The 11,565-nt window shown below is 55.2% G+C and overlaps 1 protein-coding gene across 1 annotated transcript; it reads right to left on the bottom strand.

The window, feature by feature from the left end:
* Positions 1–94: 94 nt before the first annotated feature.
* pik3r4 (phosphoinositide-3-kinase, regulatory subunit 4) lies at positions 95–11,398 on the bottom strand. Its single transcript, XM_086153938.1, has 21 exons — positions 11,155–11,398; positions 9,088–9,824; positions 7,995–8,128; positions 7,694–7,904; positions 7,216–7,599; positions 6,877–7,011; positions 4,848–5,069; positions 4,568–4,741; positions 4,309–4,454; positions 4,023–4,226; positions 3,093–3,294; positions 2,734–2,825; positions 2,413–2,635; positions 2,143–2,308; positions 1,897–2,061; positions 1,558–1,769; positions 1,342–1,473; positions 1,176–1,276; positions 1,017–1,105; positions 812–932; positions 95–409 (listed from the first exon to the last, which is right to left on the bottom strand). Exons 2-21 carry the CDS (start codon positions 9,806–9,808, stop codon positions 239–241), a joined length of 4,005 nt encoding a protein of 1,334 aa, XP_086010064.1. The 5' UTR covers positions 9,809–9,824; positions 11,155–11,398; the 3' UTR covers positions 95–238.
* Positions 11,399–11,565: the final 167 nt, after the last annotated feature.

The raw sequence follows: 11,565 nt of genomic DNA, 5'->3' as shown, positions 1-11,565 counted from the left end.
CTCATCTAAAGTACAAGTGGGCGTGCGCATCTCGAGGCCCCTCCAGCAGGGCCGGGCAGGATCTGCGTGGAGAACCTTGAATGACACCAGCTGGGAGCTTCCACACATTCTCTTTATTCCACTCTATGTACAAAATGGGTTCCGATCGGAAGGGTTGACCTTTGACCTTCGGGTGAGAAGGTCATCCTGTCCGATCCCAGCGGGAGCTCTGCCGGGCCATCGGCCGGCCCGGCCCCCTTCACTTCCAGACCTTGACAATCCCGTCCCTGGAGGAGGTGACGATAAAGCCCTGTGTGGTCTGGAAGGTTGCGATGTCCGTGATGATGTCGTGGTGTCCGACGGGCAGCGACTCGGGCCCGCGCCGAGGAGAGTCCTCCACCACGCCGCTCTTCTGCTTGCTGTGGATTTCCTGTGGGAGGCACCGCTCCATTACTCCCGGCCCCTCTGTTGTTTAACTACCACGTTCTCCTTGATGCCTACTTCCTTTGCTCTGAGCTCCTCCTCCACAGAACTCCCTCATCCTCCCTCCACCTGCCTCCTTCAGTCCTTCACCCTCTCGCTCCCTTTATCCCTGTCGTACTTCACCGCTTCGTTCCCTCGCTTCACATTTTTAGTTGGCTACCTCCCCATCTCCTCCTGCTTTCCTATGCCACCTGAGCTCCTTCACTTCCAATGTGTCTCTCCCTCAATCACGAATAAAGGGTGCAAAGTCAACCTTTGAGTTTGGTGTCTTTCATGGGTTTGCTCTGTCCAGACCTAGCATTAGCGTGCCACAGTAGCCATGTGAGTGCTAGCGTGTGAGTGCAGGTACCTGGACCACCTCGGTCCCCTCGATGATCTTGCGGCTGTACAGGACGGACGGGCAGTGCAACGAGTCGTTGGCGCCGCCGGCGACGATGTAGGAGCGCTCGGGGTAGGCCAGGTCCCAGAACCTAGTGAGAGACCACCGACAGGGTTGGAGAAGGCTCTGGAGCCAGCGTAGCCTACAAGCCTTCCCCGGAAGCCACGTCACTGACCTGATCCTCATGTCGGAGCCGGCTGTCAGCAGCAGGGGGTTCCCGTCGGCCGGGCTGCAGTAGATCCCATTGACACTGTGAGGAGAGGGCTGGACCACGCACACACACAGTCAGTCCAGGTGGCATCACGTTGACTTGCTGTCACCCACAAAGTTGTACCTGCAGCTCAGACAGCGGGGGGGCAGAGCTGGCCCACAGCGTGAACTTGCGGTCCCCGGTCTCCATGTCCCACATGGACACCTCGTTGTTCCCCTGGACGGCTGAGGAGGAACACACGGATGAGGACCCCGGGGTTCTCCTCTTCTGAACCCAGTCCCTGACTCACCTGCTATGACAGATGATTGGTAGAGCGGGTGCATGAGCAGTCGTCTGATTCGCGCTCGCGCTGGGTGGGCGTGGTTAGAGATGGGCAGCTGGAACCTCATGTCCCAGCAGGCCATGGTGCCGCTGCTGGTCCCTGAGGAGACACCGGGTCAGAGGAGGGGGTGAGGAGCGGTGCTCCCCGTCTCTGAGAGGTGGAGGTGACGGTGGCGGTGGTTACCGAGGCAGAGCCAGCACTGGTGCATGTCCACGCTGAAGGAGGTGATGAGGCCCAGCCGCAGGTCGTGGCGGAGCGTCCAGGCGTTGGAGTCTGAGCGAAGGTCCCAGCCCACCAGCGTGCCGTTAACCGTTGCATAGGCCAGCACTGATTGGGCGCCCGAGTTGAAGTGGTGAATGTCCACGGCGCAGCCGTCCTCCTGCAGGTCCAGGGTCCTAGAGGTCAAAGGTCACAGACATCAGATGCTCCGCGTTCCGCAGGATTGACCGGGACCGGAATCCGGGGCCAGATTCGGCGTCGGGCGGATTCTTCGTCGGGACGTGTTCCGACAGCCGTGGTTACCTGGTCTGGAAGGGCTGTACTTTGGGCGACTTGGGCGGCTTGTTGGCCTCGACGGCGAGCAGCTGGATGGAGCCGCTGTCTGAGGCCAGGGCCAGGTAGTGGGAGCCCTGGCAGAAGGTCAGCGTCTTCACGTGGCCACCGATACGTGAATAGGTGAGCACCGACCTGCCGGATGTTCAGAGATGCATTAGTACAGTTGGCGAAGGGCGAAGGGCGACATGCGACGGTGCAGGATGGCGCCCCCACCTGGTGGTCGTGGTCTTGCCCTCCATCTTCTGACTGTCCCAGACCTTGACGGTGCCGTCATTGGACGCCGTGGCGAAGATGGAGTGTTCGTCCGAGACCCGGATGCGGTTGACGGCAGCCTTGTGTTCGTGCAGGTGGGCGACCAGCAGACCTTTGGGATGCCACCCTGAAGTGCGCACACGCACACACACACACACACACACACACAGTCAGAAGAGGCTCCGCTGCGTTGCGCACAGCCGTGGGTCGGGTCGGGTCCCGGCGGGTCACCTGGCGGAGGAGGGCGACTCTCCCACTCTGCGCTCTCCATCATCTGCTTGGCCATCCGCTCGGCGCTGCACTGCTCTCTCTTCTGCTGCACCAGCTGCTGCAGCTCCGCCTTGCAGGTGTTGACGCGGCGCTGGTAGGCGGGGCCGCTCGCCACCGACTGAAGCACGGGAACAGCAGGCGCCGCCGCGCTCCTCCTGGACTGACCCGCCCCCCCCTCGCTCACCTAGGCGGGGATCAGAGGTGTCGGTCAGACTGAGGCCGCAGCCCGGTGAGCTCAGACACTAGAACCTGCACGGGGTCAGGGGACAGGGGTCGGGGTACCATAGCAGGCTGCGAGGCAGAGGGTTCCTGGGATCCAAACATGCTCTTCCACTCCTCATTCATGGCGGCATCCTGCTTGGTGTGCTTCCTGGCTGTGAGACAGGCACACAGAGGGTGAGATAATATGCTGGGACCAGTGGACCCTCCGACCTCCCCCGACCTCCTGATGGCCTGCGGCCACAGGGGGAACGAGTCAAGCGGCCTCCTGATGTCCGCCAGCGCTCCAGAAGTGGACCGTTGGATGCAAACAGGAGGTCCTCTCTCTGAGGGCCTTCCCTTTGGTCTCCTTCCCTTCCTGATGGAGGGTAGAGACCTCCGTACAGGCACCAGGACCGGCAGCGGATGAAGGAGGACCTTACCTCTCTTGTCGTCGACCTCGGCCTTGGGCTTGACCAGGTCCACCTGGCGGCCTGTGATTCCCAACAGGGCCAGGTCGATGACGCCCGTCTGGGCCGCCTCCCCCAGGTGGCTCTGCTCACCCATGGTGGCTTTGGCCTTGTTGGACTTCAGCATGAAGTCTTTGAGCGCCAGCAGCTTGTCCTCTTCTGCCTCCGTCATGCCCTACACACACACACACACACACGCTGGTCACCTTGAGCGGTGACCAGTGACCATAGAAGGCCTGGCGTTCATGCTGCTCAGATACCCTCAGCGCCTTTGACCTTCCAAGGGAGTTCCATGCTGCAAATACACCACCGATTGCAAATGCAAGCACTAGATCTGCTTCACTGCCACATAAACAACAGTTCAATTGCATCTTTTTGTATCACTTTTTATACAGACTTTATATTTTTAGGAACTGAACATTCCTAATTAAATTCCCCGCTCTTCATCGTGCGTCAAAGTGTTATTGAGCAAGACACTGAACCCCTCGCTGCTACCCTGGAGCTGCTCGATGGCTGTCAGGCGCTAATGATTCATCCATGATTGCTTGGATCTAGAGAGGAATTTCCCACAAGGGATTAATTGAGTACATTAAAAATAGTGGTCAGACATCTGACTAACCTGCCCCCCCCCTCCACCACCACCACCACCACACACACACACACACACAAAGGAACTCGCCAGCAGGGGTTCTCTGGAATCCCCCTCCCTTAAACTGAGACATCTGGCTGCAGATATTTTTCTCTGGAAATAGTTCTGGCTTCTTGCCACTCCTCTTGCTCCTCTCATTCTGAACAATCCAGAACAATCCACTGAACTGTACAAAGATGAGGGCAAATCCTCTGGCTTGTGGAAGCAGTCCTCCTAGTCTGACTGGACCAGGTGGAAGCAGAGGGAGCTCTGACCTGAGACAGGAGCTTCTTGAGCAACTGGGCGATGGCGGGGTCATCCGGGGCGGGGCATTCCGGGATGGAGCCGCCACGCTTCTTCTGCCGCAGCAGCAGGTGGCGGAAGAGACTGGCGATATCCTTGGAGCGCAGGGCGTAGTCGAAGATGGAGCGGCTGACCGGATCCTTCAGGACGCTGAGCAGCACCAGCTCCTTATCGATCTGAGACACACATACACACACGCGGTGTCAGTGTTGTTACGACGACACGCCCTGGGCGTGCGCAAGGGCGCGGGGGGGTCACCTGGATGATGGGCTGGGTGATGAAGGGGTTGAGGTGTGGCATCAGTTTGCAGTAGACGTCGGCGACATTGAGGTGCTGGGCCACCACAGTGATGAAGCCCACCGCCCCGTAGCGGATCCACAGGTTGGGGTGGCACAGGAAGGGGGCTGGGGGAGGAGAAACGGAGTCGCCCACGGTCAGTGAACTTAGCGGAGGTGGGGGGGAAGCTAGCGCCCGCGCGCAGGATGACGGAATGCGGGCCGGAGGTCGGCGCTCCCACCGATGTCAGCCACGAACTCGTAGATGTGGGGCTTCTGCAGGAGGCCCAGCTGGCACATGCAGGTCAGAGCCTTCAGGGCCTTGTAGATGACAAACTCCTCCGTGTCGCTCAGGCCCTGCTGGAGGAGGGGCTTCAAGATGGATGAGCTCTGCCAGCCGACGTAGGCCGCCACGCCTTGGTGCCGCCGCACACACATACAGAAAAGATGTGAAAGTCAACCTTCAGATCCTCTGACCTGCGGCGCCCCCGGTTTGGTTCTCCGCGGCTGCACGCTACGCACCGACAATGCTGTCGAAGAAGGCCCCGCGCAGGTGCCAGTCGTTCTTGTCGTTGAGGAAGGTGATCATGTGGGACAGCAGCACGTCGTTGGCCTTCTGCCGGCCGAAGAACACGCACAGGCGGGTGATGCCGTTCTCCATCAGGGAACGCTTCACCACGTTTTCCGAGTCGCTGAGCAGCGTAACCACCTTTTGCTGCACCATCTCGTGAAGAGCCTGCAGCTCTGGAGCACACAGACAGCGTTAGAGCGCGCGCGTGTGTGTGTGTGTGTGTGTGTGTGTGTGTGTGTGTGTGTGTGTGTGTGTGTGTGTGTGTGTGTGTGTGTGTGTGTGTGTGTGTGTGTGTGTGTGTGTGTGTGTGTGTGTGTGTGCGTGCGTGTACATGTGTGTGTGTGTGTTTGCAGGGTTTCTGCATGTTGCAGCTCATCTAACTTAAAGTTTTTAATGGCCATGTCCAACTGCAGACAGATTTATTTACGATAATGACAACCATTTCCATCTGGAATAGATTTCCCACAGTGGGAACAAAGAGGTATATGACCTCGAAACTCTAGGAGCACTTGGTGTGTAAGTTTTGGCGCCTGTTTCTTCAAATCCTTTTTGTTCCAACTCTCAACATGTTTCAGTTCAAGGCACGTGTCCTTGTGTCTCCTCCAAGTAGTTGACCTGGTAATCATTTGCGCTGTGAGTGCACTTCCTGCATTGTTTTCAGCTTTCTCAGAACGTCCATCAGCGTCCTCCTGAAGGCGCACAGCTCCATCATGTCTTAGTACTTTACGCTCATCCTCCAAAGCTTCTCATGAAGTCCACACATTCCACCCTTTGGCTTCCTCCTCCCTTCATCGAGGTCCATCCTGTACTCAGTCCTGGCTGAGGCTGCAGTAGCCAGTAGTTCTTTTTGTGTGGGACACTTTGAGAAGACCTCCAAAATCTCTGACCTAGTCATAGACTAGTCTCTGGGCCTTAGTTTATTCAGTTATGTTTAATTCTTGTTGAAATCTTCTTCTTGTGACAACTGTACTTGACTTTCTTCACTTGAAGATGTTTCACCCCCTCCATCCGAGAAGCTTTTTTTTCTAATGACCCGTGGGATCTCCCTACTTGCAGAAGCTGCAACGTTGTTCATCATAAAGCTTCTTCTTTTTCTCCATTTTGACTTTTCCCTTCAGGGGGCACCTCAGCCAATCAACCCTCTCCATCTAACCCTATTCTCTGTATCATCCTCTGATTCATATCCTCTCTCGCTCCGTCCATAAATCCTCCCTTTGGTCTTCCTCAAGACCTCCAGCCTGGCAGCTCCAATTCCAGCATCTGTCGACCAATATAGTCACCATCCCTCCTCTGTACATGACTGAGCCGCCTCAGTCTGGCTTCTCTAACCTTCTCTTCAAAACATCTAACATGTGCTGTTCATCTGATGGACTCATTCCTGATCCTATCCGTCCTGGTCACTCATAAAGAGAAACTTAGTTTCTTCATGTCCGCAACCTCTAGCTCTGCCTCCTGTTCATCATGAAGCACTTTCTCTATATTATTTCTAACCTAGTGGAGGGGTCTCCCCACGGCTCATTGGAACTGAAGAAGCCTCTCAGATAAGGGATGGAACGTCTTCATGTGATAAAAATTTAAGTCCAGTTGCCACAACAATATTTTGACAAGAATTTACCATGACCTGGAGGACTGAGGACCTCAATAGACATTCAGTTATGTTTGAAGTTATCACTTCTGTAGAATTCAGTTCTTTTTAAAAGTGAGTAATCTTTCCCCCAATTGCCTCTCTGGGACCAATAAAGTTTTTTCTGGTCCTGAAAGTGAGGGCCAAGTCCAAATGTTACAATAAAGCTTTCCACATGGAAGAGTGCTCGGGTCCAAGTTAAAGGGTCCCGCCAGTCAATCAATTACGAATAAAGCCCCCCCGCCCCATCAAGTGTATTTACAGTTTTTTATGTCTCAAAACACTGAACCTAATTAATAGTATTTAAGGCTGTTATTTTTGCAAAGTCTATTTTCGCAACCGGCGGAAACCCTGACCTGAGTCGTAGTTGTCGCTGGGGTGCAGCGCCTCCTCTGTCTCCTCGCCGCTCAGGTCGTGCTCCGTGTTCACGTTGTTCTCCTGCACCAGCTCCAGGAAGCGCAGGGCGCTCTCCGCCAGGTGGGCGATGTTCTCTGGTGGAACACGGACACCTGGTTAGATGGAGCTCAACCACTCTGCCCGGGCTCGGAGCAGAACCGGCAACCCCGCCAGCCCGTGGAGCCGTAAGGTGAAGAGCTCCCCCTGCCGGTGACCTCAAACACCGGCCGCGGTCAGAGACGAGAGCCTCAAAACCTCAGAGCCCGGAGTAAGGGCGCCCCTTGGTGGCGGCCGCTGACCTGCGTAGGCCAGCCGAACGATGGTGGCGTCGTCCTGGGCCAGGTGTGCGATCCCGGGCAGGACGTACTCGGGGTAGATGTTGACGTCGTTTCGCGGCACCTCCTTGACGAGCGCCAGCACCTTGGCCAGCGTCCTGACGGCCTGGGCCCGCACCCGTGGCACCGAGTCGTTGCAGAAGTGCAGCAAGTATGGCGTGATGCGATCCAAAAGGATGTCGACACCCAGCCGCGGCGCCAGGTGCAGGATGAGCTCCAGCGCCGCCAGCTTGGAGTCGCACGAGTGCAGCGTCTGCAGGCAGGAGGCGATGACGGACACCAGGACCACCAGGCCCTGCTGTTCCCGGGAGCCGGGAGCGCTCTCGTCCGCGTCCTTCAACGACGGACCTGCCGGGCGTCGGAGCAGACGTGGGTCTCAGAGCGCCTGGACGGCAGGACAGGAGGACGGAGGGCGGGCCGAGAAGAACAACGGGTAGCTGACCTCCTCGCAAGTTGTGCAGGATGTTGTCCAGGTCCTTGCGGATCACCAGTACGCGCTCGTCGGCCGACTGGAAGGTCTCCTTGGCGAACTGGGCCATATAGGGCTGCAGGAAGGTGTAGAAGATGTCGGGGAAGGCCTTTCCTCGCTGCTGCTTCAGGTGCTCCTCCGCCGTCAGACGCCTCTCGGGCTCCCGCTGGACCATCTGGGCCACCTGGAGACACAAGGGGGTTTGAGAAGACCAACAACGGGGTGGATCACCCGCTAGAGTGGCAGACGGGCAGGGAGACGGCGAAGAAGTTACCAGCTCTCGGATGCTGCGGTCCTCGATCTTCAAAAGAACCTGCTCCGTCTGGAAGAGTCCTTTACGGTAGGCCAGCAGCTGGGAGAGGTCGAAGAGCGGCACGCCCTCCGTGAACAGCTCGGCAATCACACAGCCTGCACACAGAGGAGCACGCTTTTACTCTGGAAGGCACTTTCTGCCACATAGGAACATCAAACTGTCTTTACTGTACAGAATCTTGTAATTTTCTTTTCTGTAAGCATATTGTGTGTGTGTATAAGGACTTAAATGGTGAAAAAAATCCTTAGTACAGATTAATATGTAGACTTTATGAAATTGATACAGAATGCTTATAGAAAGTGACCTTGTGAGTCTTTGTATTAGTAGAAACCATAAGGTTATGGGAAGTGACCTTTCACTGTCAAAGTCCATGCATTGTCACAGTAAGACGACCCTAAACTTTTTACAACAAAAGTTCAATGGTAAAAAGTAAAGTAAAATAAAGATAGTTTGCTTGTAGAAAGGGACTTTTCAGATTAAAACTTTTACTGTCACGAATTCTGTATTTATTTAATAAAATTTTCACTGTGAATGGGTAATTTCCTTTAACCACGATATGTATTCAGACTTTTGCCGTGAGAGGTCACTTCCTGTTGGTATTCTGAATTTATGTATGGATTCTAATAGATTGTTATACTGTGGAAGATGATTTCCCAAGACCTTATAGTTTGTGTTAATATTCAAAACTTTTATTGTGAAAGATCACTTCCTGCCAGCCAATCCTTCATAAAAATGTCTGACTATTACTGTCAAAGGTAATTTCTCTTAAACCTTACAGTACTTATAAATATCCAACTTTTACTGTGAAACGTTGCTTCCTGTTAGCACTCTAACTATATTTCATAAACTCCAATGTAAACAAAGAATGTCTTTTCACTTAATGTTATGTGTTCTTACACAGATGTTTACTGTGAAAGGCCCCTTCCTGCCACCCTGTCTTACACTCCATTTTCGGAAGATGCGCTGTGGACTTTTTATTTGTGCGGAGGTGAACGAGTCACTTCCTGCTTGCAGGCTGTGTCCCCGAGTGGGTGGGGTGTCAGCGGACGCGTACCTGCGGAGAATATGTCCATGGCGGGCCTCAGCTCCCCGCGGCTCCTCTGGTTGCTGCTGGTGAGGTCCACCAGTGGCGTGTTGTGGTCACTCTCTGCGGCGGCGAACATGCTGCCGTCCACGAACCTCTCGGGCGCGATGTAGCAGGTGCGGCGGCGCGAGGTGTCGAAGAAATAGTTGAAGTCGGCGGGGTTGTCCTCAGGCAGGTACGTGGGCTTGAAGCTGGCAAAGTCGGTGAGCAGCACCCAGTTCCAGCTGGTCACCATCACATTCTCAGTCTTGATGTCACCGTGGCGCACGCCTGCCTTGTGCGCCTGGTCCACGGCGGTGAGGATCTGGAAGGCGAGCCAGCGCTTCTCCACGTTGTTGAGGAAGGGCCGCGTGCTGATGCGATCGTACAAGTTGTCCCGCACGTACTGCCGGAACAAAATGGCGGCCTTGTCGCTGAGCGAGGCCTTCTGGAAGGGCAGGCAGTTCTGGCTGGAGTGCAGCCGGATCTTCAGCTCCTCCAGCTCCTGCTTGTAGCCGGTGAGCGGCAGCGACGGGTCCTGGATGGCGAACACCTTGACCACCACCAGCCCCTCGCGGTGTTTGGCTCTGGCCACCTTGAAGAAACGCGTGCTGCCCAGGCTCTTGTCGTACTCATGGTCGTGGATGTCGGAGAAATAGCTGTCCACCGACAGGATCTGCGACGGGGCGATGCCCGCCAGCTGGTTCCCCATCAGGCCTCCTCAGAACCTGCACCCAGAAAGCAGGGTCAGAGCAGGGCTCCCCCCTCACTCACTGGCAGGGTCTCCTCATTAAGGGGAGGGGGACAGCAGGGAGTTTGTTACTGCATTTCTTATTGAAAGCTGCTTCAGGATTAGACTGGCAAGAGACACACACACACACACACACACACACACACACACACACACACACACACACACAGCGGTCTTAGAGCAGAGAACAACTGGAAGCCAATGTGTCCCTGGACATAATTAGCATCAGGTGATTCTCTGGCAGCGTTAGCTTTAGCCTGCTAGCTCGCAACAAAGGACTGATACGAACTACACTTCCGGCTCTCAGCACAAACAAACGTCCTGGTTGTTGTAAGTACTGCAGCCAAACATGACATTACCGTTTGCGTGGTGGTTGTTGTTTATGTTTTTGTTTGTTAGCTTTAGCTAATAGCAGCTGCCCTTCGCTCTGGTTCCGGGTCGACGGTGACTAACTACGTCGTCAGCTGACGTCAATGCCTCGCAGGACGGTTCATAGGGATGGGTCGATCCGGCTCTTTCAGCCCGACTCCTTTAGAAGATCCGAATCATTTGGCTCGAATCCGACTCCTAGGGCGCCCTGAAGGTTCATCGAGCTCCCATCCGAACCAGCTCCGATTCGTTCGAGTGTTCGAATTTATTCCTAAGCAGAGTTTTCATAAAAGCTCTCATTTGTTCGTTCCATTAAAAAAAGTTGTGACGGTTTGATATCCTATATAAACCTTTAAATGAGAAACTAGACTCGGAACAAACCAAGTCGAGGTATGATGCCTGTCTGAGTAAACCTGGCCTGTACTACTGCGAGCGGCTGCCCCCCCCCCCTCTTTCGCATAATGAAATGATCCGAGCCGGTCCTGGCATGTGATTGGCCGCATGATGTGTCCATCAGAGCGAAGTCCCGCCCAATCCGCGTGTTCGCCAAACGGATCTTTACGTTCGCTGAAAAAGAGCCGGCTTGTCCTCGAGCGACACATCGTCGGTGTTTTGGCCGAGGATCCAGCGAAGTCACGGTGACGAAACATAAGTAAATTCTCCCTCTCCGGAGAAGTCTCGGTAATGTGACTGGTATAACTACGAATTCTCCCCGGTGAGGTCCCGGTAGTATCGGCCAAATAGCATGCACTCCCGGGGTAAAAGCCGGATCCGCGAAGCTAGGAGTCACTGCTAACGGTCTGCTCTTCGATCTGTCGGCCAGCTTCCAGCATCCGCCTTACGGCATTCGGCTTCCAACTTCCAGCCGACGTAGATAACGTACATACGTTCAGCTTGCAGTCGCTGTGAGCCGGTCCGGTCGCGCGGTCTCCGCCTACCTCAGCTGTTGTTGTTGTTGTTGTTAGCTTTAGCCGGTTAGCAGCAGTCGTCTTTCCTCTGGCTCCGTGTCGAGGTCACTTCCGGCGGCCGACGGTGGATGTGTTTGGTCTGAAGTCACATCCTCATAGGATGTGTCGGCGAGAAAAGCCGTCAAAACCCGGGGGACGTTCTCAAAATGGTTCGGGCCAACAGCGCGGTCCGGCTCTCCGGAGCCTTCTAGCGGATGTAGTGTTTAGATGTCGTGGCCCCGGCGTCTCCCCCTGATGGCGTAAGACCGGTACTGCAGAGGTCGTCTATTAAAAACGAAGACGTGCTGCATCTTCTGTCTCCTCGACAAACCTCTCCTGCAGCTGCAGATGATGGCTTTTGAGGCAGATGAGGACATTTGTGTCCACAGACAGAGGCTTGGC

This window comes from Fistularia commersonii, chromosome 10, assembly GCF_037954325.1.
Source record: "Fistularia commersonii isolate RoL2024-O1a breed Wild chromosome 10, RoL_Fcom_v1.0, whole genome shotgun sequence".
Classification (NCBI taxonomy): domain Eukaryota; kingdom Metazoa; phylum Chordata; class Actinopteri; order Syngnathiformes; family Fistulariidae; genus Fistularia; species Fistularia commersonii.
Note: the sequence above shows the minus strand (reverse complement) of the source record. Positions and strands in the feature narration are given on the sequence as shown.